Genomic DNA, 21,383 nt, shown 5'->3' with positions numbered 1-21,383 from the left:
CATTTATTACTCAATTAAAAAAAATAGTGGGAAATGAGGGAGAGCCAGCCAGGTTAGAAGGAAGAAGCAAGGAGCAATCTCAGACCCAGAGCACAGGAGATGCCTGAGGGCTGCCAGGACATGGACTTAGGATGTAATTCAGGCTAAAGAGATAAAAAGTCACCATAATGATTTTCTTTAGAATTTGCTAAAGTTCTGCAGGAATAGGAACAACCTATAATTAAAAAATGAGTGATCTGCCAGCACATATCCTAGAAGGGCTGATTAGTGCAGTGCAGTGAGCAATATAACCAGGAGGAAACTGTTCTAAGAAGTTTAAAAAAAATCTGAATTTTTTAATTCAGTGGGAATTTTATATGCACAGTTACTAGAAAATAACCTTCGAAAGAATTCATAACAGGAGTCTTCAGAGCCCAGAAACCATGCAAAGGAAATTTCATCCATTTCATTGTCGAAATGCAGGAACACAGTCAACTTTTTAATGCAAAACTCCTGTGTTTTCCATTGTGCAGAGATTCAGAGTTCCTCCCAGGCCTGGGCTCTGTGCTGTCACTTCTCTGTCCCACTGTTCAGCACTTCCATGTGGCATTCACTGCATATTGCATAAGTTGGGAAGAGGGGCTCATTTTTCTGTTCTCTGGATTCTTAGGACAATCAGATATTCTTTCAGCCAAAAGTCATGCTGAGAAAAATATTTGTGTATCTTGTCCTCTCAACATTACTTAGGAAGGAAAAAAAAAAGTTATGTTTGTTGTCGATCAAAGCACAACAATATGGAGAGTGGTTGCAGCATTTGGATTCCGTGCGACAACTTTTTTTTTTTTTCCCCCACATCTGCAGCATGTGGCCAGGCCAGGGATTGAACCAACATCACAGCAATGACCTGAGCCGCTGCAGTGACAATACTGGATCCTTAACCTGCTGCACTACAAAAGAACTCTGGGACACATTGACAAAATACAAAGCAAGCATTGTTTGGCTGGATTAGATCAACACAGAAAGTCATGGTGCCTAGACAGTAGGCCCTTTCTTAGTTTGGACCAAGAAAGATTTCATGCCTCCCGTGGCAGCCCCAAATGGCTATAACACATTATGTATAATGAACTGGAATCAGAGTTGTTGATTTATTCTTTCATCACTATTACATTAAAATGCACTACTTCCCCAATACATTATTATTATTTTTTTCTACTGAGAAACAACAACAAAATGCACTACTACATTCTTAACTACTTCTCTCCACCAGCTGAAACTGACAGCACTAATGGCCTGAACCTAGCCAGAACAAAGATTGCGACTTGAACACACGTGCTGGGACTCGAACCCAACCTAAGCCAGATTGGGACTTAAACCCATGGTTTTAAATTTGACTTACTCACCCAGTGTCTAGACTCACCAAGCCTCAGATTCTTTATGCTTCTGTGCAGAAGGAATTCATCGAGAAGCAAATTATTAGGACAGGACTCCTGTAAGAGGTGCAAACAGGCAGGAAAGGAAGATCTGACTGAGGATCCAATGGGCCACAGTTTATCATACTAGGGGAGTGGGGGTTGGAAAGGCCCACCTCTTCCTTTCTGGGAGTAGTAGTTCCTCCTTAGTATCTGGTAAGGTGTGTATTCAAATCCGCAGAAGGGTGGTCCTCAAACTCCTGCCCTAGGTCTGAATCTGAATGCAGGCCTCATGCCATCCACCCAATGACCTGAGGCAAATCTCGAACCTCCACTAGTTAAGAAAGCCTGCCTTTTCTTGAACTTACAGTGATCTCCCGGCATCCCCCAGGTTTCCCTTTTTATCTATGATCCCCTATTGGGAGTTCTACAGCCACCTGTGCCTACTCTAGCCCTATCACCACTGCTATTTTGTCAAACCCAAACAATCCCTGGAAGTATCATCACTGCCTAGTCACTGCCGATAAACAAGTTCAGGCCCAGAAGGGACAATAACATTTTTAGTCTGACTAAGGATATTTTAGACTTGAAATCTGAACTTTGGGTGTTTTGCATTGAAACTTACTGACTCATCTGTGGAGTCATGTAAGTCAGGATACCATCTTGTAGAAGCTCAGCACAGAAAGACCATTGATCCATTGGCCTGCCCCAGAGTGAGAGGCAGGTTCTGTCCTGCTTTGGAGTCGTGGCCAGCCTGCTCTTGGGCACAGACTGTCCATGGCTGTCCTTAATAACTTATTGTAGGTTTCAATAGGGAGTGAATGTGAGTCAATTTCCTAAACATTAAAGTGCTCAGTGAACTAGTCAATAATGGGAGACACCAAAGAGCTGAGCTTACTTCCCTTCTGCCTGACTCCGTTTTCTTTCTCCTCTTCTATTTACTAAGACAGGCAATACAGACCAGTAACTGGAGTCCAGGCTCTGCAGCCAAACCGAGCAGAGCTGAAGCCTGCTCTGTCTCACCTGCTCCTAGCTAGAGATTGGTTCTCTTGCTTCTCTTAGTGGCATTACACAGTGGAGGTCACAGTAAGACTTGCCTCAAAGTGCACTTGGAGAATTAAACAAGATAATGCTTTTAAAACCCTCAGCAAGAAGCTCGGCACCCAGTGAGGAACCAGAAGAGGGATGTTCCACACTGCATTGCTGGACTGGGAGCGCTTTGGGTTTAGGGGTCTTATCTCCTATTTCAGATCCTGAGAACAGGTGCCTGGGCACCTAAGGTGGGGGAGGAGACCTAAGTAGATTCAAGAATACATTCATTTGGTTTGATTTATTTCACTTACATTTCCTGGTACATTCTCCTTATTTTATTTTCCTCTCCAAAATAATAAACCACGTTTTTCCCTTGAGTTGAACAGACAGGCAGCTAGTTCAGGCTATCCAATATTCTTCTTCTTCTTCTTCTTCTTTTTTTTTTTTTTTTTACTTCTAGAAATATTTCCCTTCTTGTATTGTTTTTGAGAATCAGTATTCCTTTCCCCCCTCCTTTTGCACAGCTTTCCTCTCTGGGAGAACTTCCCTCCTCTCAGTTATTGGGGTTCTGGTGAGTTTGTCAATCTGTTATCCCCAAGCCCAACCCTATCCCAATTGATATAAATGCAGACTCATCATTTGACACTAATGTTACCTAATTTCTAATAAATCCTTCTTCCTACTCTGGTTAGTCAGTCAGTGTCTGTTCCTTTTAACTAAAGGGCCCTAACTAAAAGATATCTTGTTTTTTAATTCCTTTCTACTCACGTTTCCTTTTTACTGCATGGATGGCTTCCATATATCTCCTTGTCATCTGTCATGGAGAGAGTCTTGTCAATAGTTTAAAATTCCCTAGGCTTGTGGCAGAATTCACTTTACTCTTCATCTTTTATTGGTTCAGATTCTTTAGGAGTCAGATCTTCATATGAATGCTACTTACTAGACACATCTCGGGCAAGTGAGTTAACTTTTCCAAGCCTGCTATACATTGTATATTTTTTTGGTAAAATATAAATAGTAGTTCCTACCTCCCACATTTGTTTCTTGCATTAGATATAACATACATAAATTTATTTGCATATTGCCTGGAAAGTAGCAGGCTTTCAATAAATGGTGCCTTTTCTTTTTCCTTTGTTATACGCTCCTAAGTTATTAATAGTTATGGGGTCAGAGGACTTTAAAAAGTAATGAATATTAATATATTTGTCTGGTGTGTCTGTGTGTATTTTAGCATTAAGATGCATTTAATAATGATAGTCTGGGAAATCAAACACAAAAACTTCATTAAATGATTATTGCACCATTTTCTTTATTAACTCTTATCCTTGTGTCCATCCATTTGAGTTGTCTGTATCCCCATTAATGATCATAACATACCCCGTGGTGTTTGAAAGAGATAACAGTCCATAGTAGCAACGATTTATATGAAGGATAGGATCAGGATTTGTCTGAACAGATTTTAAATATTTAAAGACTAAGCAGTGAATCAAGAGATTGCATTTAAGCATGCAACTTCCAAAAGTATCTCTAAGTTCCATATGACTCTGAAGGGAAAATAAGACACTAAAATTCATGATTTTTTTCAATTTAACTAAACTAATCCAGAATATATGGCACTTTTTAATCATTTTCTGCATTAACAGTCTTTATTCAACTCTTCCCCAAATAGATGTCAAAAAACACTTAAATTAGAGTGAATATTGGTAATATCTAGTATTATCAGAGCAGTAATTCCTGATCCCAAGAGTGTAGCACAATCACCTGAACAGGGAGACATTTAAAAACAGATATTCCTGACTGCCTTTCCAGATTATAAATTGTAATTGCTAAAGTGGGAAACATGTATCTCTATTTAAAAAATTCTTCACAAGTAATTCTTATTTAGTAGCCAGCTCTGAATTCATTGTAGAACATGTGATTACAATGCAAATGGGCAACTCCCTCTTGGTTCCTGTGCAGGCTAATAATCAAGAGGAACAGAAGAGGATGGGAACTGATACTTGCTGAACAATGTACATTAGCTACATGTAGCACTAGACATTTTTCCAATTTAAACGTTACTACAAGTGAGTACCATGATATCTATTCTGCATGATATCTAAACTTGGCTTTGGGGGTTAGTGCAACATACAGTAAGACAAAACAAAACTGAAATGCGTTTGGAGCAAAAAAGGGTTTATTGCAGGGCCATGCAAGGAGATAGATGGCTTGTGCCTGTCCCCGCAAACCCCAAACTAGGGCTGCACCCACGGCATATGAAATCCAAGCCACATCTGCAACCTACATCCCAGCTTATGACAACACCAGATCCTTAACCCACTGAGAAAGGCCAGGGATCAAACCTGCATCCTCATGGATACTAGTTCAGGTTCATTACTGCTGAGCCATAATGGGAACTCCTATATAGAACTTAGAAAGTTTACCTAAACATGATCAGAGATATTCGAACTACAAAAGATGTTCTCAATGATGAAATTTAGAAATCTTATTAACTGCCCTCAGAAATCAAAAACTGATTTAAAATTTGTTCCAGTTATTAACCATTGTTTTTTGTCTCCATAGAAATGCCTTGTATTGAATACTTGATTGTTGCAAAATAAGCCTAACTTGTATTTGAAAATAAGACCTTGAAAGAATTAATGTGAAATGATCATATGGATGGACCCTAATCTAATATGACTGGTGTTCTTATAAGAGGAGAATGTTAGGACACAGACAGACATGGACTGAGGGTCGCCTATGTAAGGACACAGCAAGAAGGTCACCATTTGCAAGCAATAGAGAGAGGCCTCAAAGAAACTACACCTAATACTTTGATCTTAGACTTCTAGCCTCCTGAACTATGAGAAAATACATGTCTGTTATTTAAGCCACCTAGTGGCTAGTGTAGTATTTTGTTATGGCAGCCCTAGCAAACTAAAATAACCACTAATGGGGATGGGGTGGAGGTGGGGGTTGGAAATCATGTGCTTTGTTATTCAAGTAGAATGATTTTTTTTCTTTTTTTGTCTTTTGTCTTTTCAGGGCCTCACCTGCAGCATATGGAGGCTCCCAGGCTGGGGGTCCTATCTGAGCTGAAGCAGCTTGTCTACACCACAGCCACAGCAATAGCAACACCAGATCTGAGCCGCGTCTGTGACCTACACCACAGCTCAGAGCAACACTGGATCCTTAACCCACTGAGCGAGGCCAGGAACAGAACCAGCAACCTCATTGTTCCTAGTTGGATTTGTTTCCGTTGTGCCATGACAGAAACTCCGATTTTTAAAAATTTTTTAAATTTTTTGTCTTTCTGGGGCCACTCCTGTGACATGTGGAGGTTCCCAGGCTAGGGGTCCAATCGGAGCTGTAGCCACTGGTCTATGCCATAGCCACGGCAGGATCTGAGCCGCGTCTGTAGCACACCACGACTCATGGCACCACAGCTCATGGCAACACCAGATTCCCCAACCCACTGAGAGAGAGACCAGGAATCGAACCTGAGTCCTCACAGTTGCTAGTTGGCTTCGTTAACCACTGAGCCACTACGGGAACTCCCTCAAGTAGAATGCTTTTAACTCTGATTATTTCTTGCCTTGAGATTATAAAAGGCAGTGATAAATATTACTATAGAGTATATGAATTATGTCCTTTGAACCAAAGCTAGTTAACAAACAGCTCTCAAGTGTAGATGCTGCCATGTTCCATCTGGACAGCAAAGGGACAAGAATGGGAGGAAGTACCTTGTCTGCCTTCAGACAAGTAGCTTCCTGGGTTGCTATGAGCATGACAAAGAGGGCCATGGCTTGGAGACCAGGTCCCTAAGCAGTCACACCAAGCCTGGGGAGCCCACAACAAAACTATGAGGGCAGAATATTACTAGCCAGGTCCAGATGAATAATTTCCTCTGTACTGCTCTTTCGTGAAAATATTTTTCCAAATACATATTTTTGTCCCAAAAGATCATATTGGACATGCCCTACCAGGAGAAATTTTTTTTTTAATCTCCCTGTTGGGATAAACTTTTATGGTTGAAAATTACTCAGGAAAGAGTTTATCCTCCCAATACCTGCTCCTTCAACAGTGTCCCCTCAAACAGTATCTGATCCACAAGGAACTCACCATTCAGGTAATCAGATGCTTGAATGTGATTTAATCATCTCTGCATCCTCTCCCTGGTCTCCCTGTGAAATCAGGTCACTTCTTTGCATTAAAGCATTTCTATGAGAAGCCCATCAAGGTGCTGGCTATTCTCAATGCTGTCCTGCTGGTTTCTCTGAGGTGCCTAGAAGCCGTCCTCTCCACACAGAAACTGTTCCCACAAACTTCATGTCAATTTTTTGGATTTTAATTTTCAATTTGCTTCTGTTCCTAAGCTTTTTTTTTTTTAACCCGTATCAGGAAAATCATCATTAAAAAAAGATAAGGTTACCCTCAGCTCTAATGTGCTAAGCTTTAACTTAGTAAATTCTTAAGGCTGAGGTTTTCCAAGGAACAAAATTTCTTTTTTTCCTGTGCAATAATAAGGGTTTATTATAAAAGTAAGTACACAAATGAAAAAAATAAACAAAAATGGTATCTTCACCGTTGAATTTTTTTTCAGTTGCCTAGCTATACAAATTTTATAAAATCATATTTATTTCATTCTTATATTTCCTACAATAGATACTAGCATTTTCTAAATCCTCATCTATCATGTCTACTGTGCATTATTTATTTTACAGGTTTCTGGCAGTTTCATCAGCACCACTTGTATATCCATAGTACGATGTGTCTGTGGAGAGCATGGATTGTGCGTCCTGGAGGGCAGCGGGCTCTTCTGGTTACCACAGTTGAGTGGCGCCTCAGTACATCTGAGTTAGGAAGACGACTTGCCTCTGTTTGAGAAATGCAGCAATTTGCATGGCTAGGGGCACATCTGTAGAAAATGATCCTGTTCTGAGAATGATTCTGATTCTGACCGGCCTCAAAGAGGTGGTTATGAAGCCTCTGGATCATCAGATTATGAAGCCTCAGGATCTGGATGTTCCCTACTGTGTCCATAATGTGACCATTACAGAAAGTGTGACTCTGTGAATCTGGGAACATTTTCGGAAATATCTTCATGGTGGAATTAGTTATAAAAAGTGTGTGAAACAGAAAATAATATTGAAACCTGTCAACATAAACTATCTTAAGGGTTAACATTGCAGATGAACTAATTTGGAAAAAATCTTTATGCCATGGAGAATTATGAAATCATTACATAATTGCCCTCCCTCAACATTTATTCTAGAATACCTGGCTTATTGAAATCAGTGTAAGACCCATTTTGAATGAAAATCTATATGTAAAATCCAAATTTGTAATATGTATTAAATATCATTATAGAGCACCTTTTAAGTGTAGATTAAAAAAAATCACTTCATTTTCAGCAAAATGTTTTGATGTAAAAGTTTTTGAAAATAAAGTGGATCTGTTTTTGTTGTTTTCTCTGTTATCAAATTTTTGTATCCATTTTGTCTGGGCATATAAATTGGTAAAAATATTTATATGATTTGCACTAGGTGAATCTTACTAAAAACAAAATAGAGATGGCCACAGAGCCTGGGAATATTCATATCTTTTTAATAGATTGAGCCCCCTCAATTTCTTATTCTGGGATAAAAGTACAATTTGTCCCATAAAAATTGGACATACAAATCATCTGAGGCAATGTGGCAAATGATTGATGGTAATATTGGCTGCAATGCACATTGGTCATGATAATTTTGCGCAACTTAATAAAGTATGAATTAATATTGAAGGACAACACATTCAATATGTTATAGCAGTAAACTGCTTTTATGGACATTTTTCATGTTTCAGAATTTTTTGGTCACCCCGAGCAACTTTAGCTCAGAGGATTAAAGAATAATCACTTATCTTAACCATGTTAAAACTGAAACTTGAAAAGGAAATTTTCCTTTATAAAATTGTTCCTAATTGATTCCATTTTGTTCTGATCAGTGAACTTACCTGCATAAATGGCAGTATTTAAAAAAATGATCTGATAGCATATTAGATGACATACATGACCATATTCCATTGTTTTCTGATTCAGTGATATCATAAAAGAGTATAGTAGAAACACTAATAATTATACATTTTAATTAATTTCTTTCTGGCATAATAATTATACATTTTTAAATTAAGAGAATAGAAAAACTAAATTTCTTGTTGAAATAAATGTCAGGGAGTTCCCGTCGTGGCTCAGCAGAAACAAATCTGACTAGCATCCATGAGGACACAAGTTCCAATGCCTGGCCTTGATCCATGGATTAAGGATCTGGCATTGCTGTGAGCTGTATCCCACGTTGCTGTGGCTGTGGCTGTGGCTTGCAGCTGCAGCTCCATTTCGACCCCTAGCCTGGGAACCTCCAGGTGTGGCCCTAAAAAGACCAAAAAAAAAAAAAGAGAGAGAGAGAAAGTCAAAAGAGCCCTCATGTCAACTCTATTCCTCTTAGAGACAGGACTGTGATGCTGTAATATCAGTGGATGGTCTGAGAAACTTAACCAGTGATATAACTGAGCAGGGCCCTGTGGGGCTTCTGGGCACAAAAGCCTATGCCCCACATAGATTTCTAGGAAATAGGCCTCATTCAGCCTCCTTGATCTTCCCTGAGTTCAAACAATTGCTAATCAGGGAAGGGATATATAATAAATGAAGATTCTCACTATTCTTTATTATAAACCAAATGCTGATTAAATGTACACTATCTTTAATTCAAATATGAAGGTATCCCTTTCCTAGTAATTGCATTAGGCCACATATATAATCTTATGCATAGGCTAAGTAATGTATTTTATAATACTTCAAAAATTTTTTAAAACAATGTGTTTTTAACACTATAATGAATATAAAATGGATACCAACTGCCTGTCTTTGAAAATTTGCATTTCATAGATTTAAAAATAAATCCTTAATAATCAATCCTTTAAAGTATGTTAGCTGAACTCTAGGATTGTGTAATTTTAGAGTATTGCTACATTTTAAAAAATAAATAATATTAAGAAGCATAATCTTGTCAGATTATATACTAAGAATATTAATAACTAAGAATTTTACTTGTAAAAAATCCTCAATTATTGGCTTGTTAAAAAATAAAGCAAACCCACTGGGAACTATATCTAGTCACTTGTGATGGAGCATGATGGAGGATAATGTGAGAAAAAGAATGTATATATGTATGTGTGACTGGGTCACTTTGCTGTACGGTAGAAAATTGACAGAACACTGTAAACCAAATATAGTGGAAAAAATAAAAATCATTGAAAAATTAAAAAAATAAAGCAAATCCCACAAATCTAAAGCAAACATTATTATTATGCGAAAAATAATGTGTTAGTTACACAGCCCTCTAGGAAGTGAATGTGAGTCCTGGTGCTTCTTTCTTGGTTTATTTCATTCTGAGAGTCCATTTGTTGCAGGTTTTTCTTAGGTTTTCAAAGAAAGCAAGTAAGTCATCTCAGGTTCAGGTCTTGTTCCCAGTACAATAAAAAATGCGATAGATACATTTAACTGAATAATAACTAAAATTGAACCAATACTTTCTCTCATTGGAGACTGACCATGTTTTGTTTTGTTTAAACTTGGTGACTTTCAAGTGAATGAACTCCTGTGAATTAATTTTGCAAATCTACATGTGGAATGTGCAATTATTTTGTTCAGTGGCAATGGCATTACCAAAAAACAGAACTTCCTAAGCATTTCCCCAAGTAGAGAACCCCACTTAGAGTAATGCTGATAATCTCTGACTTGTCTGGTGGATCTCAAGGAGGACGCAACTGATAATGCCCTTCTCATGCTTCCAGTTTGCTAAGTAGATTCGTATTCGCTAAGAAGGACTTGTCAATAGGTGACTTCTCAGGGTTCTGAAGAGGGTGTCTGTGGGTTATCTGTGTAAGGGTGTGGTGAGAAGTATCTTGGGGGCAGAGGACCTATCTGTGTACTGTCTCTAAATGAACACTCAGTGAGGTTTCTATATGAGGTGTCTGGGTAAAGTCTCTGTGTGAAGTCTCTGTATGAAGTCCCTTTGGAAGGTATCTCTGGGAAGTCTTTGTTAAATCTGCGCTAGGTTTCTGTCTGAGGGTCTAAGATGCAGTGTAAGGTCTCAGTATGTGATCTCTGTGGAGGGTGACTGTGTGTGAAGTCTCTCCTGAGAGGTGTCTCTGTGAAGTCTTTGTATATTGTCTTTGTGTGGTTGTCCCCATTTCTGGTCTTATTGTACCTTATGGAAGACTGAGCAGTGAAAGAAGGGCACAGGGACTTGCTTCTTTCTGTTTCCTGGCTGTTCCATCAGCCTCGCTTGCCTGTGTCACTTCTCCTGGCAGGAACACTGGAGGTTCCACCATCCTGCCAGCACTCACTTCTGGGTATCCCTGAGAGGACAGAGCAGCAGCCAGGCTCAGGGTCGTAGCCACAAGTCCTGGCTCCCCTCTTAGGGCTCTGCCTACTCTGCAGGCTGCCTTGAGAATTGAGGCCCAGAGGCAAGACCTGACTCCAGGGAGAAAGCAGGGGTGTGAGCATTTTTGTGTTTTGCCTGTTGAGGGGCCTGGTGGTATGGGGGATGGGGTCCATTTCTGTTGTCATCTGGATCAGGGGCATTAGCTAGAGCAGGGCTCCACAATGGGAGAGATGCCCCCTGGCGCTGTGCCCACTGTGTACCCTACACGTGGCAGCAGGCATGAGATCATTCTAGACAAATAGTTCCTCATCTCCCTGCTTTCCCATATGTATGGGGCCAGGGGACAAGGACATTTGTGCAAAAAGCAGAGAATTGAAACACTCTTGGATTGTACCCATCTCCCTACTTTGGTTGGATCACCACCACCATTCTGTGACAAATTCTGTCTGATTACTTTTTCTCCCACCAGGCTCTGGGGTTAGCAAGGACTGGGAGCCAGGTAGAGCTTACTGTGGAATGGCAAGCCAGTCTCTCTGCCTAAGTCCCCACTTCCCCCCGGAGCAGTCCTTGGGACATGTGTTTATGTGAGGGTCACCAGTCTGGGAGTCACACCCTAAGTTCCCTAGTCCTGGATTTTTAGACTCATTGTTAAATCATCCTTTCTAGTATTCAAGTGGTGATCCTGTGTAAACTTAATAAATTTTGTATTAAGAGATTAACCTTCCTAATTTGCTTTACTTCTACAAGTTTGACCTTCTGTTGACCTAGGAGGTGGCTTCTCTAGGTCTGTGTGTGTTCTTAGAGTAGGAACAAGGGAGAGTCCTGGGGTGAGGCTATGTTGAGCTATTGAACTCTTAACTTTTCCTCCCCTCTGGGCCTTTAGATGGTAGTGGTATGTCAGGGGATTCCCGCACATTTATGGTCACCTGGTGCCAATTTGCCTCCTTCCTTGGATCCAATCCTTTTTTCTTCACTTATATCCACCCTAGATTCAGTGTTTGGCCATCAGATAAGTTAATACACACCATCACACCCCTGTTCCATTCATCCAGCACTCCTCCTCTGGGGTTAACAGAAAGGGGAAGGTAGGCGACCCATGAACATAGACATTCATGTATTTGGGGCAGGGGTCCACACAGCCCACAGCAACCTCCCTGACACTCCCCCATATACACACACGGAGGTGGAAGTGCCATCCTTGCTGCTCTAAAGTGTGGGAAAAACAGGTGGGAAGGATGATGATGTACATTTTTTTAAGGCTAAGCTAAGGGGTTCACAAGGGCACATCTCAGTTTCACCCTTCATCAGGGAGAGAAGGAGCTCTTAAAGGGCAGATATTTTATATCCCCTACTGAGAGATCCAGGGGCAGGTTTCTCCTGTTTCTGAACTCAGGGCCCAGTACCCCATTCCCCACAATCTTCCATCCACTTGGCTCTAACACTTTCTGGAGCCCGAGTTGGAAAGCTCAGCCCTACCATGCCTCTGTAAACCATATAGCTCTGTAAACTCTCAAGCTTCAAAATGGGGTAGAAGCAGAAGAAAGACTGATTAAACCAGATCCTGGGGTGTGGTCTTCATAGATATTTCCCATCTCGTTTTTGGAGTAGTTTTTATTTGTATAATAACAGTATTATAAGGTACAATGTAGGGACTCAAGATAAGGAAAGAGCTTATAATGTCAGCCTCCTTCCATGCCCCCCCCCACATTCTAGAAGACAAAGCACACAGCACACGAAAGCCATTATACTATGTTTTATGAGGGGGAAAAATGTATATGTATTGGGAAACATTACACACCTTGTATGAATTAATGAGAAAAACATTTTCTTTACATGAACTAAATTTTTTCTTGGAGACATGTTTTCCTACTAAAGCAAAGACTAGAGAAGCAATTTATGGTTTGCTAGGCAAGACACCTCCCCGAAGACAACAGTGCCTTGGACAGTGTTGATGGCGGGCTAGGGCACCTGGCATCCTTGACCCATGCTGGCAGGGACTGACTGGAGACAAAGTCTTCTTGGGTGATAAGGTGGGGGGTTGCCTAAGGCCTGTCAGCTCATCGTTGAATCTTACACTTTTTGAGGACTGTTGATGTCTGACTTCCCTTTCCCTGAAAGAACAACTCTGGTCCTTGAAGTTGGCTTGGTGACTACAGGCTCTATAACCCATCATTCTCCCTTGCTCTGGGTAGAAGAGAAACCTGTGGTAGCAGGAACACCCACATACTGAAGCTTGGAATTCCTGTCTGTGGTCATTTAACTTTGTGGCATGATGTCCATGGTGAATTGCCATTTTTTCTTCTAGAATATGACCAACAGCTGTCATGAGTGCCCGAGCCTCAGCAGTCTCACTCTTCAAGATAGATTTGCTTTTGATTGGTCCTTGGCTTTCGGTAATAGCTGAGGCAGGCTTGCCTTTTTGCAAAGCGTCCTGACTTTTGACTTTTTTACTGGGGAAAATCCACTCAAACAATAGCCTCATTCTTTTTCGGAAGGGGCTTTCTGGAGGACCCTGTTTCTTCTCCGGCATGGGATGGGGACATTTGCTCCCAACAGAGCCTATTATTCCCCTGCCTTGGGAAGGGTGGCTCATATTTCCAGCTTGAGAAGTCCCTAATTCATTAAAACTTTCTTCATGTTCTCCTGGTTTAGGTCCCCTACAGTCCCTTCTCTTAGAAATAGTGGCAATCATCTTGCTCTGGCTCTTCCATGAGTCCTGAAGTTTTGAAGTTTGGGGCTCCTGCTGCCCTAGCCTGCTCCTTGGGGCTGCCATGGGTCCGCTTAATGCCTGGGAAGCTAACCTATCTCCAGTGGGCACTTTTGGGGGAGGGTATTGGGACACCCGAGAAGACAAGTTTCTTGCAGCAAGAAACATGTGTTTGGGACAGCCTTGAAGCTGGTTATCTGACTGTAGCTTCACTTTGGACTTAAACTCATGAGCGACCTCTGTGTTAAGGCATGGCTCACCTGGATGTTGGAAAGCAGACATTCTAGGGAGCAGGGAGATTTTACTGGTTCCTGGAGCCCTTAAACTCGTCATGTGTACATTTGTGGTTTGGCATTTTGTCAGCATTTTGGTTCCCAAGATAACTCTAGACTGTGGTTTAAGAGCAGAGGACTCCTTAGGCTCCACTGCCTCCCTGGCCTCTTCAGCTCTCAAAGACTGCATTCCTAAGTTCACTTCCAGAATTGGTATCCCCTGGCTGGTGTCTTGTGAAGCCTGGCAATCCCTCTCTTCTCTTGGCTCATTCCAGGCCAATGTTGAACTTGAATGTGGCTCTAGGCTGTCCCTCTTGGCCCACTCCACAGTCTCGCTCTTCCAGGTTCTGCCCATAAGGCTGACTGTGAGGGACCGAGAAGGTGGCCTGGCCTCCTGTCCAGTCAGAGAAGCCTTGGAGGGCCCATGGTACTCACCAGCTGGGATCCTTCCCAGGACCCTCTGGGCTTCCTCACTCACAGGTGAGGGGCCAAGGAGAGGCCTCACCAGGGTGGGAGCTGACTCTTTTGTTATCACCCTCTCCCTTGAATGGGCCTGAGGGGGCTTTCCAAGGAACTCTGCAAATCTGACTGTTGAACGGGCCCCAGATACATAGGTGGCTGAGGGGCAAAAGGAAAACTGCTGAATGGGTGAGGGTTGAGCTTTTTTCAACTTAAAGAGATTTATGGGCTTGAGGACCTTGAGGGGTAAGCCCCACCTATGCTTTACCCGAAACCTTATGATATGTGCTTCTAGCCTATCTCGAGTGTCTGGATCAAGGAAGGAAACCCTATGGGAGGTGTTCACACAGGGTGCCCAACTCTTCAGGATTCCCAGATTCCTGGTTTCCATGTGAGTGTCAGACTTGAGAGAAGCATGACTGACAGTGAGCCGGGATTGATTCACATCTCTAGGAATCAAATCCTTGGCAACCTGTCCCAGCTTCCTGACCAAATGGCCTTTCAGGATTTTTTCTAGATCCTTGTCTAAGCTCCTTAGTGAATTAATTCCTAAATCATTCCTCAGGAGACTCAAGTCACTTTCTGACTCCTCAGGATCCTCCTCCTGAAACCTCACTAGGGAGCTTTCTGAGCTCCCAAACAGATCTTTTGGGACCTTCCCCAGAATATGCCCCAGGCCCTTACCCAGGTCCTGGCTTAGCCGGAACCCCACCTTCTGTGCATCCTTGCTGCTTTCACCTGTAAATGAAGAGGGCCGTGAGGGTCCATGCTTGGCCTTTGCTTGCCGTGTCCTTGGAAATTCTTCTTGAAGCTGACTTATCTCTAAAGACTCTTGGATCCTTTGGGGAAGCTCCCACCGGTGTTGGATGAGCCATTTTTGGAGATGTTGTTCCAGTTGTTTCCGGAGCTCAGGACTGATTGGAAAATTCTCAGGAAGGATGGAGCCTACCCAGCTGTCCTCAGGAAATTTGGACGTGAAGACACTAGAGACTTCCTGAGATCTTTTGACCTCAGAGGATAAATCCCATGCATTTTCTAGTTGCTTCAGCAAGAAGGACTGTTCTGAATGTGGAATCTCAGTTGGAGTGAGAGATTGTGGCTTATTCGGGGCTAAAGGGCAACGTATTCCACAGGCTCTAATCTGGGGTGGAGAAGAAGGTGTTTCAATTGGGAGAGAAGGTTTGAGCGGGGCCTGTGTTTGGACCTGAGCCAGAGGTGTGAGCTGGAATTGAGGTATTGTTGGAATAAAAGGTTGAGATTGGAACTCCAGATGGGATAGGGGCTGGAACTGGGAAAGCAGTGGAGATATTTTAGCTTGCATTTGAACTGGGCTGGCGTTTGGAATTCTGTTGAATAAGAAAGAAGGAGATTGGGGTGCTGAAGGGCTCTCAGAGATCCAGGCAGTAGCCACCAAGGATTCACTGTGCAAAGAAGGGAGACCCCAGAAAAGCTGGTTATATTCCTGCTGTAGATGGTTGGGATATGAGAGCTGCTGAGGACAAGGCAGCTGCTCTGGTTTGTCTTTTGTGTTCCAGAAAATTTGGGCAGTCGTGGTGTTTTGATCAGCACCCAGTGCTTTCAACATATTCCCCAAGGAATCCAGGTGGCAGTCTGGGCTCATTTGTTTTAGATTTGATCCATCTTTTTCTTTCTCCTTCCAAATCTTGATCTCGACTGTCTTTGTCATTTGTATCTCTAGGAGCTTCTGGTCATCAGAGCTGAGCAAAGAGGGGCTACTAGCCTCCATCTCTCTGTCTGAGGGGCCTACTGAGAATGAGGCATCTGGTGGGTGGTAAGAAAGGTGCTTTTCCTGGGACTTTCCCTGTGATGATCTTGAGAGGCACAAGGCTTTGGCTGCTGCCTGCCACCGGGACAGAGCTGAAGGGGGACAACCTGAGCGACCAAAGCCTGAGATGGCTGGGGCGAGAGATGTTGACCCAGGGTTGTGTGGAGATAAGTTCTGTGGAACAGTGCCCAGCGGTAGTTCCATTGAGGGATCACCCTGAGTAAGAGTTGGAGTAGAATCTTGTGGTGTGGGGGCAGAGGAGGCTGTTGGAGGTGGAGGGCAAGCCTCTGAATCAGGTGGACATGGTGGGGGAGAGGAAAGATCAAGTGGCCAGGGTGAAAGGCTGGTCAGGGGAACAGAAGGCTCTGGTGGCTGAGAGGCATTCAGGGATGTGTGTGAATGAACAGATGCTGAGGAGGTCGTCGGGCCTGGTAAAAGGGTGGAGGCCAGTGGTGGAGGGTGCTTGCTCAGAGGAGCCAATGGGGGCATGGCAGGAGCAGCATCTTCTACAGGCTCCCCACAAGGCTGGCAGACTCCAGCAGGCACTGCTTCACACGTCTCACCAGGGGGTTCTTGACATGAGAGCGGATGAAAACTGCCCTTGTCAGGGAGCCTCCCCAGGTGGCTGTAGGAGATGGGAGAAAGAAGCTGCAGCCAGGAGTGGATGAGGCCAGGAGGGCTGGGCAGGCCAGACAGGGGTGGGCACCTGAGGCACAGGATCCCTCCTCTGCCCCCACACTGACTTAATGCTCCTGCTGTCCCTCACCCTTGGGCGTTAGCCACACCCTTCCATGGCTCCCAGTCCCATGGTGGGGTTGCCTCAGAAGCTCTGGGAAAAAGAGGTCCCAGGAGAGAAGGGGAAAGATTCTTTACCTTTGCAGAAGTGAAACCAGGCTATGAGTCTCCTCCAGTTCTTTCAGGCAATCTCTGCAAGCTGGAAATAGGAGAGACTGGGTCATGGCAGTGAATGCAGAGGCCTAAGAGTCTTTTAGGAGGCTGAGTGCAATGTCCCTTTAAGGGAAAACTTTGGGGGAGTAGACTCTGGAGCCCAAGCATCAGTGTCAAAGGACATGTGTCCCTGACAGTGATGGCAAGGCTCACTTTACAAGGGTTTGTCCTTTGCAAAGTGCTTCCACTGTCATTACCCCTTGTGGCCCTTAAAACTGCAATTGGAGTAAAGTTAAATAACCTGAAGTTCCTATCTCCCAACTCAGGAGAGTCCACTACAGCCCATACACTCCATTTCAAGGCTCTTCATGGCTTAATTCTGAGCACAAATTACTGGGCTCTGATCTCCTTCCCAGGGGCCTCCCCAAAGTTCTGTTTCTTGAAGACTGGGCTCTGCCTCTGAGGAATGGGCCTCCTCAGAGACTGTGGAGCTGGGCCTGAGGGACAGATGCAATAGAAGCTAACTCTCAGGGGCATGCAGGGCTGAATGGCAGGGCCTTACCTTTTAAAGCTCCACTTTTCTTCCTACTCCGGCTCCTCCCCCTTGGCTCCACCTGATGCTGACAGATGAGAAAAGAATGAGGGTCTGGCACCCGATTCTCACTCTTCTCTTTCTAAACAGACTGCAGATGCTCAGTGTTCATGAACAAAATGAATTTCTACTATTGGACCTCTGTGATTTTGTTTGTAATTTTACTTATTTGTAAAATGAATAACAATATTTTCAGTTTTTCTTCTTTGAAGAATGCAAAAAAGGCTTTTCTAAGTGACATTCACCATGGATTTCTTTCTTTTTTTTTAGAGCTGTACCCACAGCATATGTAAGTTCTCAGGCTATGGGTTGAATCAGAACAACAGATGCCAGCTTACACCACAGTCACAGCAATGCCAGATCTGAGCCACAGCTGTGACTTACACCTCAGCTCACAGAAATGCTAGTGAGCCAGGCAGTAATCAAACCCATACCCTTATGGATACTAGTCAGGTTTCTACTCTGCTGTACCATGGTGGGAACTCCAACCACAGATTTCTTATGTCACTGTTCCTCTGATCAAGAAACACACACATTCTCAGACCTAAATGTCCATGTGAGATTTGTCAGATAGCATTCTTCCTCCCAAGGCCAGAACACCGTGCTAACCACTGCTCTGTTGCTCTCAGGGGCTCAGCACTGCTCTCAGTTCAACACAGAAGAAAGACTCTCTTGAGACACCTGCCATGAGAAGGTGGCTGGTGAACCAGTGCTCCTGGGTCAGTCTTCCGGCAGAAATTGAACTCTTAGTAATCCAGTCCTTGGCCACTAGTCTTTTCCTGGGGCCTTCCATCATACTTGGACTCCTGGTCTGAGATCTTGGGCTAGAAATCCTCAGGCCCACTTTAACCCCTGTTTCTCCTGGGTTGTCTCTAGAAGGATGATATTCTATGCTTTCCTGAGAGTTCCTGTCTCAGGAGTCTCTCCAGGAAATTTAGAAAACTTGAAATAAGAATAAGAGAAGGAGTTCCCGTTCATGGCGTAGTGGTTAACGAATCCGACTAGGAACCATGAGGTTGCGGGTTCGGTCCCTGCCCTTACTCAGTGGGTTAACGATCCGGCGTTGCCGTGAGCTGTGGTGTAGGTTGCAGACACAGCTCGGATCCTGCATTGCTGTGGCTCTGGTGTAGGCCTGCGGCTACAGCTCCGATTTGACCCCTAGCCTGGTGTAGGCCTGCGGCTACAGCTCCGATTTGACCCCTAGCCTGGGAACCCCTAGCCTTGGGCCCAAGTGGCCCAAGAAATAGCAAAAAGACAAAAAAAAAAAAAAAAGATAAAACTAAATAATCTCTGTTGAGACTGAGCCAAATGTTTCTTACCTTCCTGCTGTTTCTAAGTTTTCTAGGTGGTGGTAAGGATGGATTACTCTGGAAGCAAGGAAGTAACAGGAGGAAGATCCCCAGTCCACACAGGAATGCGAGGATGGTGTCAACCACCCAGGAAGTCTGGCTGGATGTCAGCCAAGTCTCAATAACGCTTTTCAAATCAAAGAGATTCTCCATCATCTGAACTGCACTGCTGCACTCAAACAACAGAGTACTGGAGATCACTTACAGGTAGAACCCAGGCCTACATCACAGGCCTACATCACAGAGCTGTGGCCTCACAAAGGGCGCCGAAGGGTGGGGGGAGGGGCGAGAAGAGGAATAGGCTGAACCACTGTCCATTCCCCACCATCCAGCCCCCAGGTCCCTGCACCCTCCTGGGCTTCTAGATCCCTCCTTCCAACTACTCTCATGCTGTAGAGAGATACTAGCCAATTTTCTGTTCATTCCATCTGGAGCCTGGATGTTACCCGGCTCCTTTGTTATTAGAGATCTCGACCCAAGGCCCACTTATTTTATAACTTTTGAAAATCTGAAGTTGACTCTAGAAGTTGGCTGTTTCCCAGGGATTTTTACACTCAAGATTTCCTTTGTCCTTAACTCCAACTTCTGCATGTCATGTTTGTGTCAAGCTAGGCAAAAAATTTAAATTTCTTTTACACTTACTTAGTTTTGTAAAATTTGAATAGTGTGTATTTTGTCCCATCTTCTCTCAGAGGGACCTACACACAAAGCAAAATTATTTTTCAAAATTAACTATGAAAGAATTATATGTAATAAAAATTTCAAATGGCATTTTTGTACATTTGTAGCATATATAATTCTGGAGTTAGTAAAGTTTAAACTGTAGGAAGACTTTTGAGACATACTAAACATAGACACAGAGAGACAGACAGACAGACAGACACACACACACACACACACACACACACACACTCCCATTCTTCTGATTTGGGGGAGACAGAAGTGAGTAAAGGCTTGAAGTGAGATCTTAATTTCCTTCTCAGGAATTAAACTTGGGCAGCCTGAGTGAAAACCAGGAATCTTAGTTGTTAGACCACCAGGAGCTAGAGTCTAAAAGAAGAGTTGCCTTCATTCTTGCCTCTGTTAAAAGCAAGACTGTTCCCAGGAGGCAAAAATTGTAAAAATAGGCACAAAGTTTATTATTGTAAACATAGTACATGTGGGAGGACACACAGGGAAGCAGTTTAGCAGTAAAACAGCACAATCAGAAAGGCATGTGTATGTCCCCACTAGTGAGGAGGATTCCAACGGGTGAGTTAAATCGCTTATATGGGGGCAATTCTTCCAGGTCTTTGTTTTCCTCTGGCCAACTATCTTGCTTTATTTATCACACCTGAGCAAACCTAGGGTCCTCCCCAAAACACGTGTGCATAATGGATTCCAGTGTGGGGATTTATGGGAATAGTGACAACACCTGTTATGGGGTAGCACTCCCTCTCTTTTTGACCCCCCACCATGGAGTAGCCTTTCTGCGCATGTGTAGTGGAGGTCTCCTTGACCCCAAGGATGATAAATATGTGATCTCCTGATCTTTTACCCAAGGAGGGCTTAGCCGCTCTCTGCCCCTGCTATTATCATTATTTTAAGTGTCCACAGGAGACAAAGTCCAGCTATTTACTCTGTTCCTTTGTTATTTCTATCTCGAAGTATAAACTGAAGGCTAGTTGAACATGTCTAGCCTGGAGCCCACCTATCTCCTGGAGGTAAGTGGAGGGGCAGTATAGGGAATGGGGATTAAAATGTACAAACCTACTAGGTACAAAATAAATAAGATATAAGAATGTAATGTATAGAGCAGCTAATGTTTTATGATGACTTTATATGGGGTAATATCTATAAAAAATTCAAATCACTATACTATACACCTGAAAATAATATTATAGGTCAAAACTATACTTAGATTATAAAAAAAATCCAGTTCAAAATATCTAAAGTGCTGCTGTTAAGGAATCCTCTTTTAAAGATATAATTCTCTTCAAATAAAGTCTATAAATAGGACATTCCAAACAAATGACAAGTGTTTTATTTATTTGCATGTTTTGGGACAAGCTGATTTTAAAATTTTTATGGAAACTAAGTGTGAAATAATCAAGACAATTTTAAAGATGGAAAAAACAAAGTATAAAGGTATTGTATTGATGTAATTAATGTAGGTTGAATTGGCCAAGCAATAGACAGGTACACAGATTAAACAGAAATAGCATAGAAATCATTTCAATGGGTTAATGATTAGGTAATAACTGACCTACTCCCCACAGTGATTAAAAGTTAAAGGTGACTCCACATTTTTCCCTTTTAGCTTTCTTAACAATTTCAAAGATTTATAGCTCTACTATTTTATTTTATTTTATTTTATTTTATTTTTTTGCTTTTTTAGGGCTGCACTGTGGATGTTCCCAGGCTAGGGGTCGAATCAGAGATATAGCTGCTGGCCTACACTACAGCCACTGCAACGTGGGATCTGAGCCGTGTCTGTGAACTACACCATAGCTCAAGGCAATGCCG

The 21,383-nt window shown here is 42.9% G+C and overlaps 1 protein-coding gene across 1 annotated transcript; it reads right to left on the bottom strand.

Moving 5' to 3' along the window:
- Positions 1 to 12,719: 12,719 nt before the first annotated feature.
- LOC125120800 (spermatogenesis-associated protein 31A6-like) lies at positions 12,720 to 19,267 on the bottom strand. Its single transcript, XM_047769220.1, has 5 exons — positions 19,137 to 19,267; positions 18,849 to 19,047; positions 17,500 to 17,611; positions 17,332 to 17,434; positions 12,720 to 16,674 (listed from the first exon to the last, which is right to left on the bottom strand). The coding sequence occupies exons 1-5, from the start codon at positions 19,265 to 19,267 to the stop codon at positions 12,720 to 12,722; spliced, it is 4,500 nt and encodes a 1,499-aa protein (XP_047625176.1).
- Positions 19,268 to 21,383: the final 2,116 nt, after the last annotated feature.

Source organism: Phacochoerus africanus, chromosome 2 (genome assembly GCF_016906955.1).
Source record: "Phacochoerus africanus isolate WHEZ1 chromosome 2, ROS_Pafr_v1, whole genome shotgun sequence".
In the NCBI taxonomy this organism is placed as follows: Eukaryota; Metazoa; Chordata; class Mammalia; order Artiodactyla; family Suidae; genus Phacochoerus; species Phacochoerus africanus.
The sequence above is the reverse complement of the archived record's forward strand: the minus strand, read 5'-3'. Positions and strand labels throughout refer to the sequence as shown.